The 17,804-nt window shown below is 46.5% G+C and overlaps 1 protein-coding gene across 1 annotated transcript in view; it reads right to left on the bottom strand.

Moving 5' to 3' along the window:
* Positions 1-17,804, bottom strand: part of SEC23IP (SEC23 interacting protein) — a 374,919-nt gene that overhangs the window by 195,732 nt on the left and 161,383 nt on the right. Inside the window, exon 12 of the mRNA XM_078643931.1 lies at positions 17,613-17,708. Within this exon, the coding sequence (XP_078500057.1) occupies positions 17,613-17,708 (96 nt within the window). The remainder of the gene's footprint in view (positions 1-17,612; positions 17,709-17,804) is intronic.

Genomic DNA, 17,804 nt, shown 5'->3' with positions numbered 1-17,804 from the left:
GAAGGTGTTTCATTTTCAACGCCGAAGGTTTCGGATCGGCACCAGCGTGGGGATGGGTAGAGCCCGAGCCGGAAGGAGGTTGTTTATATTTCGGTCCCGAGCTCGGAGGCGCGGTACTCAAAAGCTTTTCTCGGTGCCGACCTTGGCCCGAAGGCAGAGAAGGGACCAGAGCCTTTTTCTTATAAAGGAGATGGTATGGAAGGAAGTCTGTTTACTCACGATCTGTTAATCTGGTGTCAGGTCTTTGGCATCGGAGTCAGCGTCGGATACGGAGACGTGCTCCTCCTCCATTTCAGCTTCCTGAGCTACGGACTCTTCCCCGAGGAGGTACGGCGCAGAGCCGCTTTGTTGGTACATTTCGTGATGTCAAGCCCGACGATCATGGAGGGTTTTCTTCGACCGAAACAACTGACACGAGTCACAGTCTCTCTCGTCGTGTTTCGTGGGGATCGGCAAAGGTTACACACTTCGTGCAAGTCGGTGAGGGGTAACTTAGCGCGACACCCTGGACATAACTTTAATGGAGTCTGTTCCATCCGCTGATGATCCCGGCGCGGGTAGGCCCAACGGCCTTTCACGAATGTTCCGATCGAAGGTTTTCGAGAGCAAACTATACGCGGAGAATGGGAAACGCGAACGATAAACAATACCGTAGAGGGTAGTGGATTGCGTGTCAAAGGGGACCCGAAGAAACAGTGCCGAACAATTCACATCCGAACCCGATGGCGGAAAAAAACAATATAACAATGGAGTCGATGCCAATGCTCACTATCACCAAGAGGAGGAGTCACCTACCTCGTGACTGGAAAGACATGCATAAGCATATGATCTACAGCTCATATGCCTCCAACACACATTTTCCTCACATTTCTGTGATGGAAAGTACTGGAATCCGCGGAGAGCCTCAAACTTCCACCCGCCCACATTCCTCCAAGTCTCCCAATAAAAAAATGGCACCTCACTTGTGTGGGTGGGCCAAGTGCCAGCGGCAGGCAAGGGCCCAAAACGTATTGTGGAGTCATCAAAATTATCTATCACAAATGACCTGGTTTTGCAAGGGGGCACATACGATTTTGGTTCAAGGCTTGGCCACCATCTAGGGAAACCTACCAAACCTACACATTTCTGGTAACAAGGCTCCCAGGGGAGTCCGGGGGGGTGGGGGGCTTGACTTGTGTTGATCCCCCAACCTATTCCTATCCATAATCCCCTGCAAACCTCAAATTGAGCTAAATAAATTTAAAAAAATGTCCTCACATTTCGGTCTGAACTCAAATGTCCCATCACTCAGTCTTCCCCTCAGTCCCCTGAGTAAAATGATACCTCACTTGTGTGGGTGGGCCAAGGGCCTGCGACTGGGAAGGGCCGAAAACATAGGGATTGAGGGGATATCACAGCGAACTCGAAAAGCTATATTAATAATAATAATACATTTAAAGGCGCTTCTGCATTGGACACAAACAAAGTGAGGTATCACTTTTTATCGGGAGAACGTTGTGTAGTAGGACACTTGGGCATGCACGGTGATCCCACACAGAAATGTGAAGAAAATGTGATTTATTTTATTAGCTAAATTTGAGGTTTGCATGGGATTCTGGGTAAGAAAACATTGGGGGATACACGTAAGCCACACCTCCCTGGACTCCCCGGGTGCCTAGTGTTCAGAAATGTCTGGGTTTTGGGAGACTTCCCTAGATGACTGCCAAGCCCGGGACCAAAAACACTGGTGACCCCCTTGAAAAAAACAGGTCATTTTGTGATAGATAGGTGGGCACCTGTGTTTATGGTCCAAGGCTTGCAGACATCTGGGGGACCTAAAAAACCCAGACATTTCGGAAAACTAGACATCCGTGTGAGTCCAGGGAGGTGTGGCTTACGTTGATCCCCCAACATTTTCCTTTCCAGAATCCGCTGCAAACCTCAAATTTAGCTAACTCCATTATCTGGGTGGGAAAGTTGTGGGATCCCCGCACAGCACAAATTTACTATCACTCAGCGTTCCCCTCGGTCTCCTGATAAAAATGATACCTTACTTGTGTGGATGGGTAAAGTGCCTGTGACATGGAAGGGCCAAAAACATGCAGATATTGAGGGGGGGGCCCAAAGTGGGTCCAAAAGGGCCATTTGTTTATAAGTTTTTAGGCTGACGCTACTTTTTGGCTCACATACAAGTGTGGTATCCATTTTCTCAGGAGACTAAGGGGAACACTGGGTGGTATGACATTTGTGCCTGTGCGGTGATCCTATAATTTCCCCACACACTTATGTGTGGAAAATATGACTAAGCAAATTGGAGGTTTGCAGGCGATTCTGGGTAAGAAAACACTGGGGATCCATGCAAGCCACATAGTCAGCCAAGAGTCAGTCCACGCTCACCAACATCTATGCACACCATCAGCCAAGCGACATCCACGCACAATGCCAGCCAAGCACAATCCATGCAGTCAGCCAAGCACTATCCATGCACACCACCAGCCAAGCGTCACTCACCCACTCCACCAGCCAAACGCCATCTGTGCACACTGCCAGCCAAGCACCATCGATGCATACCATCAGCCAAGTGCCAGTCCACGTACACCGCCAGTCAAGCGCCACTCCACACACACCACCAGTCAAGCACCACTCCACGTACACCGCCAGCCAAGCACCACTCCACGCACACCACCAGGCAAGCGCCAATCTACACACACCGGCATCAAGCGCGAGTCCCAACACATACAATTAGCCAAGTGCAAGTCCACCCACACTACCAGCAAAATGCCAGTCAAAGGTCAGTGCACACAGACCGTCAGCCAAACTCCAGTTCACACACAAACTTTCCCTGGTTTCTGGTGGTTTTCTGACACCACTTGGAGGCAGATGAGACTAAAAAGATCACAGAAACAGCCAAAATGTGTCCCTAAAAAAAGGGGGGGGGGGGGGGCGTCTCCCTGACACACCTATAAACATATCCCTGGTGCCTAGCGGGCTTTTGTGGGGTGGGGCATTGGCATGCCCATTTTGGGCAGCCCCCACCCCTACGTATAATAAAAAACATATTTTCCTGATGCCTAGTGGATTTTGAGGAAAGCAGCCCTGGTTCGCACCAGTAACTTATCTGGAAAGAAGGTAGTCAAAGGAGGACAAAAGCTAAGGGCCTGCAACTCACTGACTTTTCTAGCAGAAGAGATAGCAACCAACAACTCAATTTTAATTGTCAACAAACGTACACTACAACTGTGAAGGGTCTCAAACGAAGTCCGCATGAAAAAGTTAAGAACCAAATTTAAGTCCCATTGAAGAACTACAAAGAGAGATGGAGGAAATTGGGTGATCCAGGCCCTTAAGAAAAAAGAAAGACATCAGGGTACTTAAACAGGGATGGCTGATCCAGCAGACATAGGAAAGCACACAAGGCAGCTGAATAACACTTTGCAGTGTGAATAGCATATCCCCTCTGAGCAAGGGAAAGCACAATTTGCAACACTTGAGACAGTTTGGCCAGCAAGGGATCCACACCACTGTCAGCACACCAAGAAACACACCCCCCCCCCCTTCTCCCAGAAAAGCAGACTTAGCAGAGGGGCAACACACAGAAATAAATTACATCAACCACCTCTGGTGACAGCTGAAAGGAGTTCAGTTGTCCCTTTCTCAATCTCTAAGCATGTAGGTGGAGATCTACAAGAGTGGGGTGCAGAACCATCCCCTTCGACTTGGAGAGAAGGTCCAGCTTGTGTGAAAGGCAAAGTGAGGGAAATGTAGAGAAGTGCAGTCTGCATACCACACCTTTCTTGAGCAATCCCTGGCTAGGAGAATGACTTGGGCCCAGTTGTGGACAATCTTCCTGAGAACTCGAGGAATTAAGGGTAATGCAGCTTAAAGTTCCACCTCAACTGAATCGAGCCCCCTAAGGTGCCCCTCAAAGGATGCTGTATGGCACAGAACGGCTGGAACTGAGCATTTCTTGAGGATGCAAACAAGTCCACCTGAGGAGTGCCCCACTAAGAGAAGATGTCCTGAACTACTTCTGGCAGGAGAGGCCACTCTTTATCGGAAAGTAAGGCTGGCTCAGGCTGTCAGCTCTGACATTCAGGGACACCAGTAGGTGATTGGCTGTGACAATGATTCCTTGACTGTGTACCCAAGACCTCAGTCTCAATGCTTCTAGGCAAAGGAGGCTAAACTACTCTCCCTTGCTGATTGAGATACCACATTGCAGTTGTGTTGTGCATAAAGAACTGGATGGTCTGACCGACGATTGAGGGGAGGCAGGCCTTGAGCGCCATCCAAATTGCCTGCAGGTTGATGTGAAGTACCTGGTTTTCTGGACGCCAGAGCCCCTGATCACCAGATCCTCCAGAGGAGCCCACCCACCTAAGGTTGAGGCATCCATCACTACTGTAGTCACTGTAGTCAAGGCCATAGGAGGAGTGAAGTCCATCCTGTGAGCTATGTTTGCTTCTTTCGACACCAAGCCCCTCCCGCCACTGCACTGGTGGATATCACAATAGGGTCTGACAGATACCCCCCCCCCCCACACACACAATATAGCCGCTGCCTGCAGAGGCACGACTGCAGGGCCTTAATGTGTCCTAGTGTGTAGGAGTGTGTGAGACTAGGAGGATGCAGGAAGGCAGCAGAGCAAAAAATGCAGGACTCTTAGGACTAGGGCTTTCGGGCCCTGTTGGGAAGAAGGAACCATTTCTGGGAGGTCTTTAATTCTCTGGGATGGAGGGATGTAAATGTAAATGTATTGCGACTTATATAGCGCACGTATCACCCGAAGGCATCAAGGCGCTTGCCTTGGGAACCAGTCCTGGCTTTTCCCTGTGAGATAACCCCTACTGGGTATCCCCAGGGTGAAAGCCAGGCATCCCGCAGCAGGTGGGCCGCCGTAGTGGAGATTAAGCAACTATTGCCCAGAGTTGCAGCGTGGGACCCCATGATTAGAATAGGCACCGAGGCGAGAATTATCGAGTCCGTGGACATTTGGGCTCAGGACACTGCCGCGTCGGGAATTGAACCCTGGTCCCGGGCCAGACCTCTGCATCAGGGTCTGCCGCTCTAATCAGTAAGCCACACTCCTCCACTAGGGAAGGCATGAAGAAGGGTGGTGTCCAGTACCAGCACTATGAGCGATACTGGTAGGTAACAAGTCAATTGACCGCTGAAGCATCTTTCATGCCGCCATGATGGGTTCCAGCAGAGCTTATTGAAGGGGAGAAGGGGTTCTGAGGTGGTAAATGAGGGCAGAAAGCCTTAATACCGACACTGGTCTTCATTTCAGTGGTTGGCGACTGGAAGACTACAACCTCTGAGGACTTTAACTTGACATTGTGCAACCAAAAGACTTCTGGTGTTAGTGATCTAGTGGGGAAGTCGATAGCCACCTCAGGTGAAGTATCTAAGCCACTAGCTGAAGGAAGACCCTTGAATTTAATGCGGTCTTGATCCAGGTCACCACTAGGGAACTATTATATAGAGTAAAAATCTGTCCCAAATATTTCATAGAGGCACACTCTATAAGCCTCCTCTGGGCAAGGATCGGAGGCTCTACTTTGGGCAGCAGTGCCGCCAGTGTTGTATCTGGAGTCAGAGGGGGTAGCAGCAGTGGTGGTGAAAATAGTGACAATTGAAGCGGGGATGACGCCATTGACTGTATTGGCTGCAGCATCAAGAAGCAGAATGCTGGACAAAACTGGTGGTGAAGGCATCAGGTCTATCAGTGCGCCGCCAAAGGCCATCGCTGAAAGGGCATGAAGAGTAGCAAACCTTCACTAAGATCAAAAACATTGCATTCAGATACGCAACGGAATCCATTCCTGGATCCGAGACTCGGGGAAGGCCAGGGCCGGTGTCAGAGATTCAGATGATGAAAGCCTGTGCCGAAGGCTCCAGGAACGGAGGTCAGCCCGGAGCCAGGCCCATAGGAGGAGCAAGATTGCTCAGAGGATTCATTGGTGTCAGGTCGACAAGCTCATGTACAATGGACAAAGGTCCTGTGGTAGGCAGATCGACAAGGAGTCTCCTGGAATGCTTCTTCTCCTTTCTCCTGTGTTTTTTTCTTCTTCTTGGCCAAAGATGAAGGAGAGCAGGAACAGTCCTGGGAACGTTTCTGGTGTTCCTCCTTCATCTGGGCCAGGAAGAGTTTGGCCTCTTGCTCCTTGACAGCCTTGGGATGCATGTTAAGGCACAAGGACAGGTCTTCGAGACATGGTCGGACCCTAAACACCACAGACAGATGGTATGCGTACGAAAGTACCCCTTTTTAGGTCTCGCGACCTATCGATGCGCGCATGCGCATCGAGCGGAGCGAGAATTCAAGTAGCGAAAATACTCATGAAACCACCAGCTTTTTGCTGGCGTTTTCATGAAGTTCACGTAAACCACGTGAACGCGCATCAGGCACTCCTCCCACACCTAACGGACATCTGTTCATTTCTCCTGCACAAGGCTCGCAAAAGGCTCTCCTCCCTCCCCACATCAGAGGCATCAATCACCCTCCCACAGGCTTCCCCAGCGCTGCCCCGCCCCCTGCTTCACGGCCAGGCCATCTGTTCCCTGCCAGACCTCTCACACCTCCGTCACAGCATGCCTGTTTATGTGCTTGTAATTATTCATGGCCGGCCGCAGGCCTCTCCGTTTACAACAAACCATCTTTGTGTTTACTAACGCAACCCCTACACGTCATGAGACCTAATAAACCGCCCACCATCCGAACATCAGTTACAATGCACCCGGATGCATCGCAAGAGAACTAACGACATTCGGAAGACGCCCGGTGATTTTTTACCCCTAACACTCGGTAAGCTGCACTGATTAAATAGCTTTCTAGTAAACTTGCATGTTGCATGCATTTCCTCTAAATGGTATTGACACCACGAGCGAGTGACGTATCGTTCTGAACCTTGCTAACTTTTCCCCGTCCGGTGAGTTACACACCGTTAACACAGCTTAGTGACTCGCTTGGAGTCACTTTTAACATCGCGTTTGAGCGCACAACTCATAACATCATTAACATCACTACCTGACATACTAAGACACTGCCGAAATAAAACTGATACCTCGAGCGGGTATCGTAACGGTTGAATCTTTTTAACTTAAACTTTTTTCGTTCTGTGTGTTAAACACCTCGTCTCCTCTGCCCCCTAACAAGTAAAAAAAAACAAGCATTGGCATAGCCAATAGGTCTCGCTTGTGGGACATTATAAGTATTTAGTTTTGCAGCACAATATCCTTGGCGCAACAAGGATATTGTGCTGCAAAACTAAATACTTATAAGGTCCCACAAGCGAGACCTATTGGCAATGCCAATGCTTGTTGATATGGTCACCCCCACTTTTTGTCTTGCACTGGGTTCCTGCTAACCATGTTCCCTGTGCAAGATCTCTTTCCAAAAGCTATATAATTATTCCCCCAATAGGCAATTCCTTTAGCACCCTCTATAAGTCCCTAGTAAATGGCACCACTGGTACCTAGGGCCTGAGGTACTAAAGAGGGTCCCCCAATGGCCACAGCACAAACTGTGCAACCCTAGGGGACCCCTCTCCAAACTCATGCAGGGCCGCCATCGCAGGCTGCATGTTTTGGTGCAGACAAAAGTGAAAACACGACCTGACACCCATCACTGTGTGCCATGTCCCCAAACACTGCATACAGTATTTGTAAGCAACCCATACAGCAGGCCTTACATCCCTAATGCAGGTTGCTTAATGTTACATGTGAGGGCGTATCTGTATGAGCAGATATACCCCAGTGTAGGTCAGTTCCATTACTGCCAGTGCAAGTGAACAGGGAAGCCATTTTAGAACGTGTGCTGGACACTGGTGAAAAAGAGTTCCCCAGCTACACGATGGCTTCACTGAAAATAGGGATGTTTGGTAGCAAACATCTCGTATTCATAAACCCACTCCGATTCCAGAGGTGTATTTGAGAATACACCTCAGCGGTGCCCTTAAAAACCTACCAGTCTCTGGTCTGTTAGCTGACTGGTCCCTGCCAGACTGGCACCCGAGACAGATTTCTGACCTCCCTGGGTGAGACCTTTGCTCTCTGGCGGTCAGAAACAAAGTCTGCACAAGAAGAGGGTGTTCACACACCCCTCCTTCAAGATGATATACTGATTGGCACACCTAGGCTGGCGAGCTTCAAGGAAGCTACCGCCTTTGAAATGCAAATCTGGCTCTCCTCACAGGAGAGGAGGCTGAGCCCCTTTGCCCAGAGCCCTTTGGCATCTGGACAGGCGCAAAATGAGCAAGAAAGGTAGGCGTGCCCACCCCAGGCTAGTACCACCCCTAAGGTGGCCTAACCTGATGTGGGTACGACTTTTCAGAAGTGGCCATCTTTGTGTTGGCACACACAGGAACTCTGGGACAGGGTTATTCCCACTTCCCACAAAAAGTGGCCATATAGGGGGCGTTCTGCCCCAAGGGTCAGTAACGAATTGGCTACCACTCTACACTCCCTTACCGCTCCTAATTTCAATATTTAAGGGAGCCCCTTGCACCAGAAAATCAGATCCTGCCTGCCTGAAGGACGAGAAGCGTCGCATCCTGCAAGAACTGAAGACCCAGCAAGTGACCTGGCGCCAACCCTGCCAACTTCGACAATAGTGCCAAAAGTCAACTTATTCTAAAGCGGCAGAGTACCCAACCCCCAGAGATCCATCAGCACTTCACCTTGGAACCAAGACTTCCAAAGAAGTAGTGGAACTGCTTCCCTGCAACCTGCAGGCATTCAAAGACTCCTGTGAGAACTTTGTGACCACAGAAACCACTGCACCCGTCACTCCAAGACCAAGCTGAAATAGGCCAACTGTGTCAACGTGGTCCCTCAGCGCTCCAGAGACTCAGTCCACCGTGATTTAGCCCCCAGTGAACTCTCACATGTCGCTTGCTGCCTCTGCATGCAGGTCCCCTCTACTGTGACTGCTCCCTGTAAGCAAAACCAGATGCCCCCAGAGGATGGGGGACATGCGCAGATTGTTGGAATTGGAGCTGCTGAGAGCCCCTTCCATAGCCACAAATTGAGCGACATTCAGAGTGGGAGTGACGTGAGGCAGCAGAGAGGCCCAAGGACTTGACCGTATGTCAGGTCCCAAACTAAAGTTTCCACTACCTTGCAAAAGACACGAACTAAAAAGACTGGAATAATGGTGGCGGCATTGTCGAGGCTAGTTAAGCAGCATTGGGTGCGAGGCCGAATTCAATATGGCTGCCGACAATCCCGCAATAGGAGTCTGGTTAGCACTCTAGTTTATCAAGGAGATCGGAGAGTTCCAGGTGAAGCGCGCTGAGAACTACGCACTTCACCGGAGCATTCAGAGCAGTTGGAGGTGTCTTGCCGCGTCGCGTTAGTTAGGGACTAAACTACGCGTCGCGTTTCCAGAGTAAAAGAATCCTTGAGTCCGAGAATAAGAAGACGTTACCAAGTAAGACTGTTCCGTTTATCTGCCTTATTGAAAAGTTTGTACTTGACAGAGAATTTAGAACTGCGCATGCTGTAGAAGCTTCGCTTCTCTAGACGAGTGCGCAGATAGAACCGAAGGCCTTGTGTGGCAACCTTGTGTCAGCACAAGTCGTTTAAACTTATTTAGAGAGAAATAAGGATAAATGCGAGTTCTCTATGACGAGAAGGTTACCAAGAGTAAAGTGACTAAATAGACGCTCGTAATCCTGCAGGTGACAATTACGATAAATGTATATAGTTTACCTCACATTAGTTGAAGTAAAAAAAAAAAAAGAAAAGAAAAGAAAATTATTCGTGCAAGAGTACTTTAGAATAACGGAAGCACAGCTGAGTTACAATAGGTGAAGATAAGAGATTTTTCCAAGGCAGCTGCCAATGTACTTTGGGTGAGCACATTAGAAGGAAAAGGAAAAGGCAGGGCTAGAGAGGTGAAGGAAGAACAAAACGATAATAGTTTCTTTAATTACAGTGAGACAAACCGAGTACAGAAGAGCAGCAGTAATAGAAGAGAAGCAAAGGCACACAGCTACTGGGTAGGTTTAGATAGAATTGAGTCAGAGTAAGAAATAGAGGAGAAGAAGAGTAAAGTGAATTTAATGTACAATTTGTTTTAAAGCAGAAAAGAAACAGACCAGTATAGCAGATGTAAAAAATCATTCAAGAAGAAGAAAGAAGACAACATTGTGTGCATTCTCTTCTCTGTCCAATTCCCCTTTCCCCGGCGGGGCTCTTCTGGCTACGCATTTGCAATAGTGTGTGGCCGGGGAGTCCTGACAGGGAGTTGGGAGCCTGCGTCGTTCTGCTCCTGTGTCTCTGGCCAGTGAAAAGAAGTGAAGCTGGTTCTGACAGAGTGAAGTGCCCACGACAAATAGAGGCACCTGAGCAGAATGGCGGAAGGATTGGATTTAAAGAAGTTGGGGGATATTTTAGATGGAATCCAAAGAGAATTAATAACAGTTAGAGAGGAAAATAGAGAACTTAAAAAAGACACCACAGAATTAGCGCAAAGGATGGGAAGTTTGGTTACTAGTGAAGGATTTAAGATATCTTCCCAGAATTGGGGTCCATTTGGGGAGTCAACTTCATCCCAACCAAAAGTAAATACTCAAGTGATACACTCTTTATCCCCAGTGATTCCCCTAGCACCACCAGAACGCTTTAGCGGAGATCCACAGAAGGCACAAATCTTCCTAACTCAGTGTTCTCTGCACTTTATGTGTAGACCTGCACTTTTTCCAGATGCGCAGTCTCGTGTGGCGTTTATCCTATCCTATTTGAGTGGAGATGCTCCAGCATGGTCGATGCCCCTGGTCACCAGAAACGATCCTGTGCTACTTGATTTAGATGAGTTCAAGAAGGAGTTCATGCGAATTTTTGATCGGCGAAAAGTGTCTCAAGCTACAGACAACGAACTTTTGGAGATAAGACAAGAGAATAGAGAGTTAATAGCTTATTTAGCACAATTCAATAAATTGGTGTTAGAGACGGAATGGCCAGAGAATAAACGAGCCGCAGTATTTTACAGGGGTTTAAAGGATGAATTAAAAGATGCCCTAGCACAAGTTCCCAATCGTCCCACTGAAATTTCCGCCTTGGTAGATCTTGTCTTAGAAATTGATTTTCGGCAAAGTGAGAGGAGAGGAGAAAAGAAGCGGGATTATCGACCAAATGTACCACGTTTCGACATAGCCAGATATGAATCTCCTAAAGAACAAGACTCCAATCGAGGAACAGAGCCTATGCAAATTGGGACAATTCGTGGACCTCTTACCAAGGAGAAGGAGAAGAGGCGGGCCAATAAGTTATGCCTATATTGTGGAGGAAGTTGGCATTTTGTTCGAGACTGCCTCAAGAAGCCAAAGTCTGTGTCGGCGGAAAACGCCACGCGCCACCAGTAAATGGAGTTGGACTGGTGGTCGCTGAAACAAATTCAGCTCCAAAAGATCATGCATTAGCAAATACATTGCAATCGGCCGCTCCTCATTTGGTGATATCAGTGACTCTGAGTTATCGAGAAAATAGAATGGAACAGATCGCAGTCATGATAGACTCCGGAGCAACGGGAAATTTCTGCGACCAGCGGTTTGCAGAGAGAGTTGGGTTGCGATCAATCCGGAAAGAGAAGAGTGAGTCGGTTAGAGCAGTGGACGGCACCAATCTAACATCAGGCCCCATTACAAGTCACACAGAGCCAGTGTTACTCGAAACTGCAGAGGGACATCAGGAAATACTACAATTCAATTTAATCAATGCCCCTTAATTCCAATTGATTTTAGGTTTACCATGGCTTACCGAGCATAACCCTACCATTGATTGGGCAGCAAGAACTATAACTCTGAACTCAAGATATTGTAAGGAAAATTGTTTCAAAGAATGCCAGATTGGAACTGAGAAATCGTTAGCTTATCATTTAAGCAGAAATGAAAATTCTGTCTGTGTGATTGACACGGTTACGTTACCTGAAAAGTACCTGGAGTTCCAAGATGTCTTTAATGAGGTTGAAGCGAAGAAGTTACCTCCGCATAGGGAGTATGACTGCAAAATAGATTTGGAGCCTGGAGCGAATTTACCCTGCAGCAGAATCTATGCTTTAACCGAACAAGAACACAAACATTTAAAGAATTATCTTGCAGAGTATTTAGAGAATGGTTTCATACGACCCTCACTGTCCCCAGTTTCTTCCCCTTTGTTTTGTATTCCAAAAAAGAGTGGGGAATTGCGTACGTGCATAGACTACAGGGCGGTCAATCGGATAACGATCAAAAATCGCTACCCTTTGCCATTGATTTCCACACTTCTTGACCAGGTAAAAGAAGCAAAGATCTACACAAAACTTGACTTGCGAGGCGCTTATCACCTGGTCCGAATCAGAGAGGGTGATGAGTGGAAAACGGCAGTTAGGACTAAACAGGGTCTATTTGAATACCAAGTAATGCCGTATGGATTATGCAATGCACCAGCAGCATTTCAACATTTTATTAATGATGTTTTGAAAGATTGCATAGATCATATAGCGATCGTCTATATTGATGACAAACTGATTTATTCGACGAAAATAGAAAGTCATGAAGAACATGTAAAAAGGGTATTACAAAGACTTCGTGAAAATGGATTATTTGTAAAATTGGATAAATGTGCCTTTGACGTAACTTCAGTGGAGTTTTTGGGCTTTGTGCTTGCTCCTGGAGGAATTACCATGGATGTGAACAAGATAAAGGCGGTGGTTGAGTGGAAGTCACCTACCTCAGTAAAGGAAATCCAAAGTTTCATCGGATTTGCCAACTTCTATAGAAGGTTTATTCAGGATTTCTCCAAAAAATTAATTCCAATCACACGTTTATTGAAGAAAGGTGTTCCTTTTCAGTGGAGTGATGAAGCAGAAGCAGCATTTGTGCGGTTGAAAGAAGACTTCACCACAGCACCAATTTTGTTCCATCCTGACCCGGCGGAACCATTCTTTGTAGAAACAGATGCATCTAATCTGGCATTGGGGGGAGTGTTATCGCAGAGACACAAATCTACAGGCCAACTTCACCCAGTGGCATTCCGCTCTCGAAAATTAACACCCCCAGAAATCAATTACACTATCACAGAAAAAGAACTTCTAGCCATAAAGGATGCCTTCAAGGAATGGAGGCATTATTTGAAGGGAGCACGGCATGTAGTGACTGTGTATACGGATCATCGAAACCTAAAATGTTTAAAATCTGCCCGAACCTTGACTCCCAGGCAATTACGTTGGTCTTTGAATTTCTCTGAATATGATTTTGTCATCACCTATCGACCTGGAGCTCAGAACGGAAAGGCGGATGCCTTATCTAGGTTGGAAACAGAAGGAGTTATGGAAAAAGTTATGGATCAGGCCATTATCCCAACGGAAAGAGTAATCAGTGCAGTATTACAAGAAACCGCAGAGCAGCAAGAGAAAACAGGCACCTTGGGCGAAGAAGAAATTGAGTGTTGGTTAAAGGAAGATTCCCGGAGAGAAATACGAGGAGGTCTTCCCTATCATGACAGAGCCTTATATTTACCCACTCCAGAGATGCAGTTGAAAGCCTTACGAGAATGTCATGATAGCATCCTGGCTGGGCACAAAGGTATTAACAAGACTAAGGATTTGGTGCGCAGACGATTCTGGTGGCCACGCATGATCAAGGACATACATCAATATGTAGCCACTTGTGAGACTTGCGCAAAAGGAAAATCAGACAGAAGACGTCCACAAGGCCTATTACAGCCTTTACCCACCCCTCCTTTTCCTTGGCATACAGTAACTCTAGACCTAGTAGTTGATTTACCTTCTAGCCATGGTTATGATACTATCTTAGTTTGTGTGGACGCCTTCACCAAGATGGCACATTTTGTGCCTATAAAAGGGGTTCCGTCAGCCAAGGTTTTAGCAGAAGCTTTTAGTCAACACATAGTTCGCGCACATGGCATACCGAAGGTGTTAGTGTCCGACAGGGGCTCCCAATTCCTATCCCATTTCTGGAAGGCATTCACTAGGCGTTTGAACATAGAAAACAGATACTCCACTAGTTTTCACCCAGAGTCAGATGGACAAACTGAACGAACCAATCAGGAACTAGAGCAGTATTTAAGAATGTGTCTGATGGAGCAGGAGGGTGATTGGCCAGATTATTTATGGGCAGCAGAATTTGCACATAACAACACAATAAATGCATCTACAGGTTACACTCCATTCTTTCTGAATGCAGGTAGACATCCACAACACTCATTGAATTTCCAAGAAATTGATGCTCCTGCAGTAACCGATCTAGTAGAACAAATGACACAAGTCCATAGTAGAGCAACTCAAAATTTAGCAGCAGCAAAAGCAAATTACAAACACTACGCAGACAGAAAGAGAAGAAAAGAACCAGAGTTAGTGGTAGGAGACAAGGTTTGGTTAAATTCAAGAAATCTTAGGCTAAAAGGAGTTAGGAAGTTCCAGCCCAGATATATCGGACCTTATCAAATAGAGAAAAAGTTAAGCACATTGAATTATCAATTAAAATTACCAAAGTCCTTACGTATTCACCCAGTCTTCCATGTTTCCTTACTGAAGAAAGCTGAACCAGAAGTTAGATTACGTGAGACCTCAAAACCCATTCACACTGAGAAAGGAGATGAGTTTGAAGTCCAACAGATTTTAGACTCCAAATTGCAGAGAGGGAGACTATATTACTTGATAGATTGGAAAGGTTACGGTCCTGAAGAAAGATCCTGGGAACCTGAAACGGAGATTAATGCGCCACGATTAATAGCCGAGTTTCATAGAAGGTTCCCCAAGAAGGTCCAGAAGAAGGAGAGACCTTTGAGAGGGGGTACTGTCAGGTCCCAAACTAAAGTTTCCACTACCTTGCAAAAGACACGAACTAAAAAGACTGGAATAATGGTGGCGGCATTGTCGAGGCTAGTTAAGCAGCATTGGGTGCGAGGCCGAATTCAATATGGCTGCCGACAGTCCCGCAATAGGAGTCTGGTTAGCACTCTAGTTTATCAAGGAGATCGGAGAGTTCCAGGTGAAGCGCGCTGAGAACTACGCACTTCACTGGAGCATTCAGAGCAGTTGGAGGTGTCTTGCCGCGTCGCGTTAGTTAGGGACTAAACTACGCTTCGCGTTTCCAGAGTAAAAGAATCCTTGAGTCCGAGAATAAGAAGACGTTACCAAGTAAGACTGTTCCGTTTATCTGCCTTATTGAAAAGTTTGTACTTGACAGAGAATTTAGAACTGCGCATGCTCGTAGAAGCTTCGCTTCTCTAGACGAGTGCGCAGATAGAACCGAAGGACTTGTGTGGCAACCTTGTGTCAGCACAAGTCGTTTAAACTTATTTAGAGAGAAATAAGGATAAATGCGAGTTCTCTATGACGAGAAGGTTACCAAGAGTAAAGTGACTAAATAGACGCTCGTAATCCTGCAGGTGACAATTACGATAAATGTATATAGTTTACCTCACATTAGTTGAAGTAAAAAAAAAAAAAGAAAAGAAAAGAAAATTATTCGTGCAAGAGTACTTTAGAATAACGGAAGCACAGCTGAGTTACAATAGGTGAAGATAAGAGATTTTTCCAAGGCAGCTGCCAATGTACTTTGGGTGAGCACATTTGAAGGAAAAGGAAAAGGCAGGGCTAGAGAGGTGAAGGAAGAACAAAACGATAATAGTTTCTTTAATTACAGTGAGACAAACCGAGTACAGAAGAGCAGCAATAATAGAAGAGAAGCAAAGGCACACAGCTACTGGGTAGGTTTAGATAGAATTGAGTCAGAGTAAGAAATAGAGGAGAAGAAGAGTAAAGTGAATTTAATGTACAATTTGTTTTACAGCAGAAAAGAAACAGACCAGTAGAGCAGAAGTGAAAAATAATTCAAGAAGAAGAAAGAAGACAACATTGTGTGCATTCTCTTCTCTGTCCAATTCCCCTTTCCCCGGCAGGGCTCTTCTGGCTACGCATTTGCAATAGTGTGTGGCCGGGGAGTCCTGACAGGGAGTTGGGAGCCTGCGTCGTTCTGCTCCTGTGTCTCTGGCCAGTGAAAAGAAGTGAAGCTGGTTCTGACACCGTAGCATGATTCCTTAAAGCTCTCAAGCGCCGAATCTAAAGCCACCTCTGCACCCGTCACCTCTGAGCCGTGGAGAAGATGACCAAAGGCGACCCTACATTCCCAAACATCGTGAGGGCCGAGCACCCAGGTTTGTTCAGCCCGAATGGCCTCCAAGTCGGAGCCTGTAGCCTCTTAATGCAAAGACCAATCCCCATAGAATAACATTGGGCACCTGCCACTGTTTTGCACCTCTGCACCCGGTCTCCCTAGTGCCACTGGTGGTGTACTGCTAGTGCGGTCTTGAACCTTGCCCACCACTCACCTTAACTCCCAGGGATTGGTTCCATAAGTCGCTGTACTGTACCTGAATGCCGCATTGACTTTTCCTCCCATAGGATAACATCGCAGCTTCTAAAAGTTGCGCTGTGTCGACTTTTTGAACTGAAAAGAATTTCAATTTAATAACATACTTACCTGTCTAAATTGATTCTGATGCCTAAACAAATATAGAGATATGTGCTACTTTTATAATATGGTGTGGGTCTCCTTATTGAGTCGTGTCTCTCATTTTTTGACTAGTGTTTGCATTTTCAGATGTCTAGCACTCCTCTATGATAAACCTAAGGCTGGTCACCACACTACCTCCACGAAGAGCACCTTGGGATTGACACAGCAAGCCCCTGTCCACTTATAAGGGAACCCCTGAACTCTTTGCATGATAAATCTAATTTTGATATATCATATGAAGAGCCAGCTTCCTACAGTATAGGGGTCCGTAATGGACATCTGTCCCTCACAGTGCATATAGGTTTTAAACCCCACTATCTTAAACCCCGAACATCTTTGGAGGAGACATGGCACTACTTTTAGAGAATTTGGTGAAGAAATTCCTCAGCGAGTGAAGCTCGGGATCCACTTCGAAGTCACAGAAAAAAAGAGAACTGGCATCAATGAGCTGGGGCGGGCGCTTTATGGTCTTTGCTGTTCCGCCTGACGTCACTTCTGGCGCCAACTGACTTCAGAGCCCTCTACCAGCGACCTCATTGCTTTGAAGTTTTATAGATCCAGTCTGACGCTTGGAGGAACTTCCACAAGTGAGGAATCTGCAAGTCGAAGCATCCATTGAAATATGTTTTTATAAAATCACTTTTGTGAAGTGACTACAAAATCTGGTACACAGACCAAGCCAGTACATAGGCGGAGATTTTAGTATTTTGTCTGTTACAGAAGCTCCCATCATGAATAATCCTGCTATTCAGTTAGAGTGTATTAAAATCCAAAGGCTCTTGACACACAGTTGTAAATGACTATACCTACAACAGATGCTACCCAATATCCAAAGCCGCCCTTAGTACTAGAAAAACAGCTCTCTAAGCTCCTCAAAAGTACAGGAGGTCACCTGGCAGCCCAACGCCAGATTCTTTTTCCAGGCACTGATAAGGAACAGGCCGCAGTAACTTAAAAATAGACTTAAAACACGTGTTTGTTTCAATGCATTTGTTAGTGAGGCAAAGACTGCAGAGTGAAATCCAAACCTAAGCAAGGTAAATTGATCTATGTGTTCAAGAGTGTAAATTCCCTGCCACGAAAGAGAATTCAACCAAATAATGCTTATACCTGCTTCAATGCCCACTCTTTCACAAAGTTTGCAATTTTCTTTCTTGGTCCAAGTGGTATGCCCATTTCTTTCAGGTCATCAATGGTACACATCAGCTAGGAAAGAAAAACAAAATTTGGAGGCAATTTTTCCTTACGGTCAAGATAAAATTCACAGACATGAAATTTGAAAAAGCTACACATTAAAAAAAG

Source organism: Lissotriton helveticus, chromosome 5_1 (genome assembly GCF_964261635.1).
Source record: "Lissotriton helveticus chromosome 5_1, aLisHel1.1, whole genome shotgun sequence".
Taxonomy (NCBI): Eukaryota; Metazoa; Chordata; class Amphibia; order Caudata; family Salamandridae; genus Lissotriton; species Lissotriton helveticus.
This window is presented reverse-complemented; position numbering and strand designations above follow the sequence as displayed.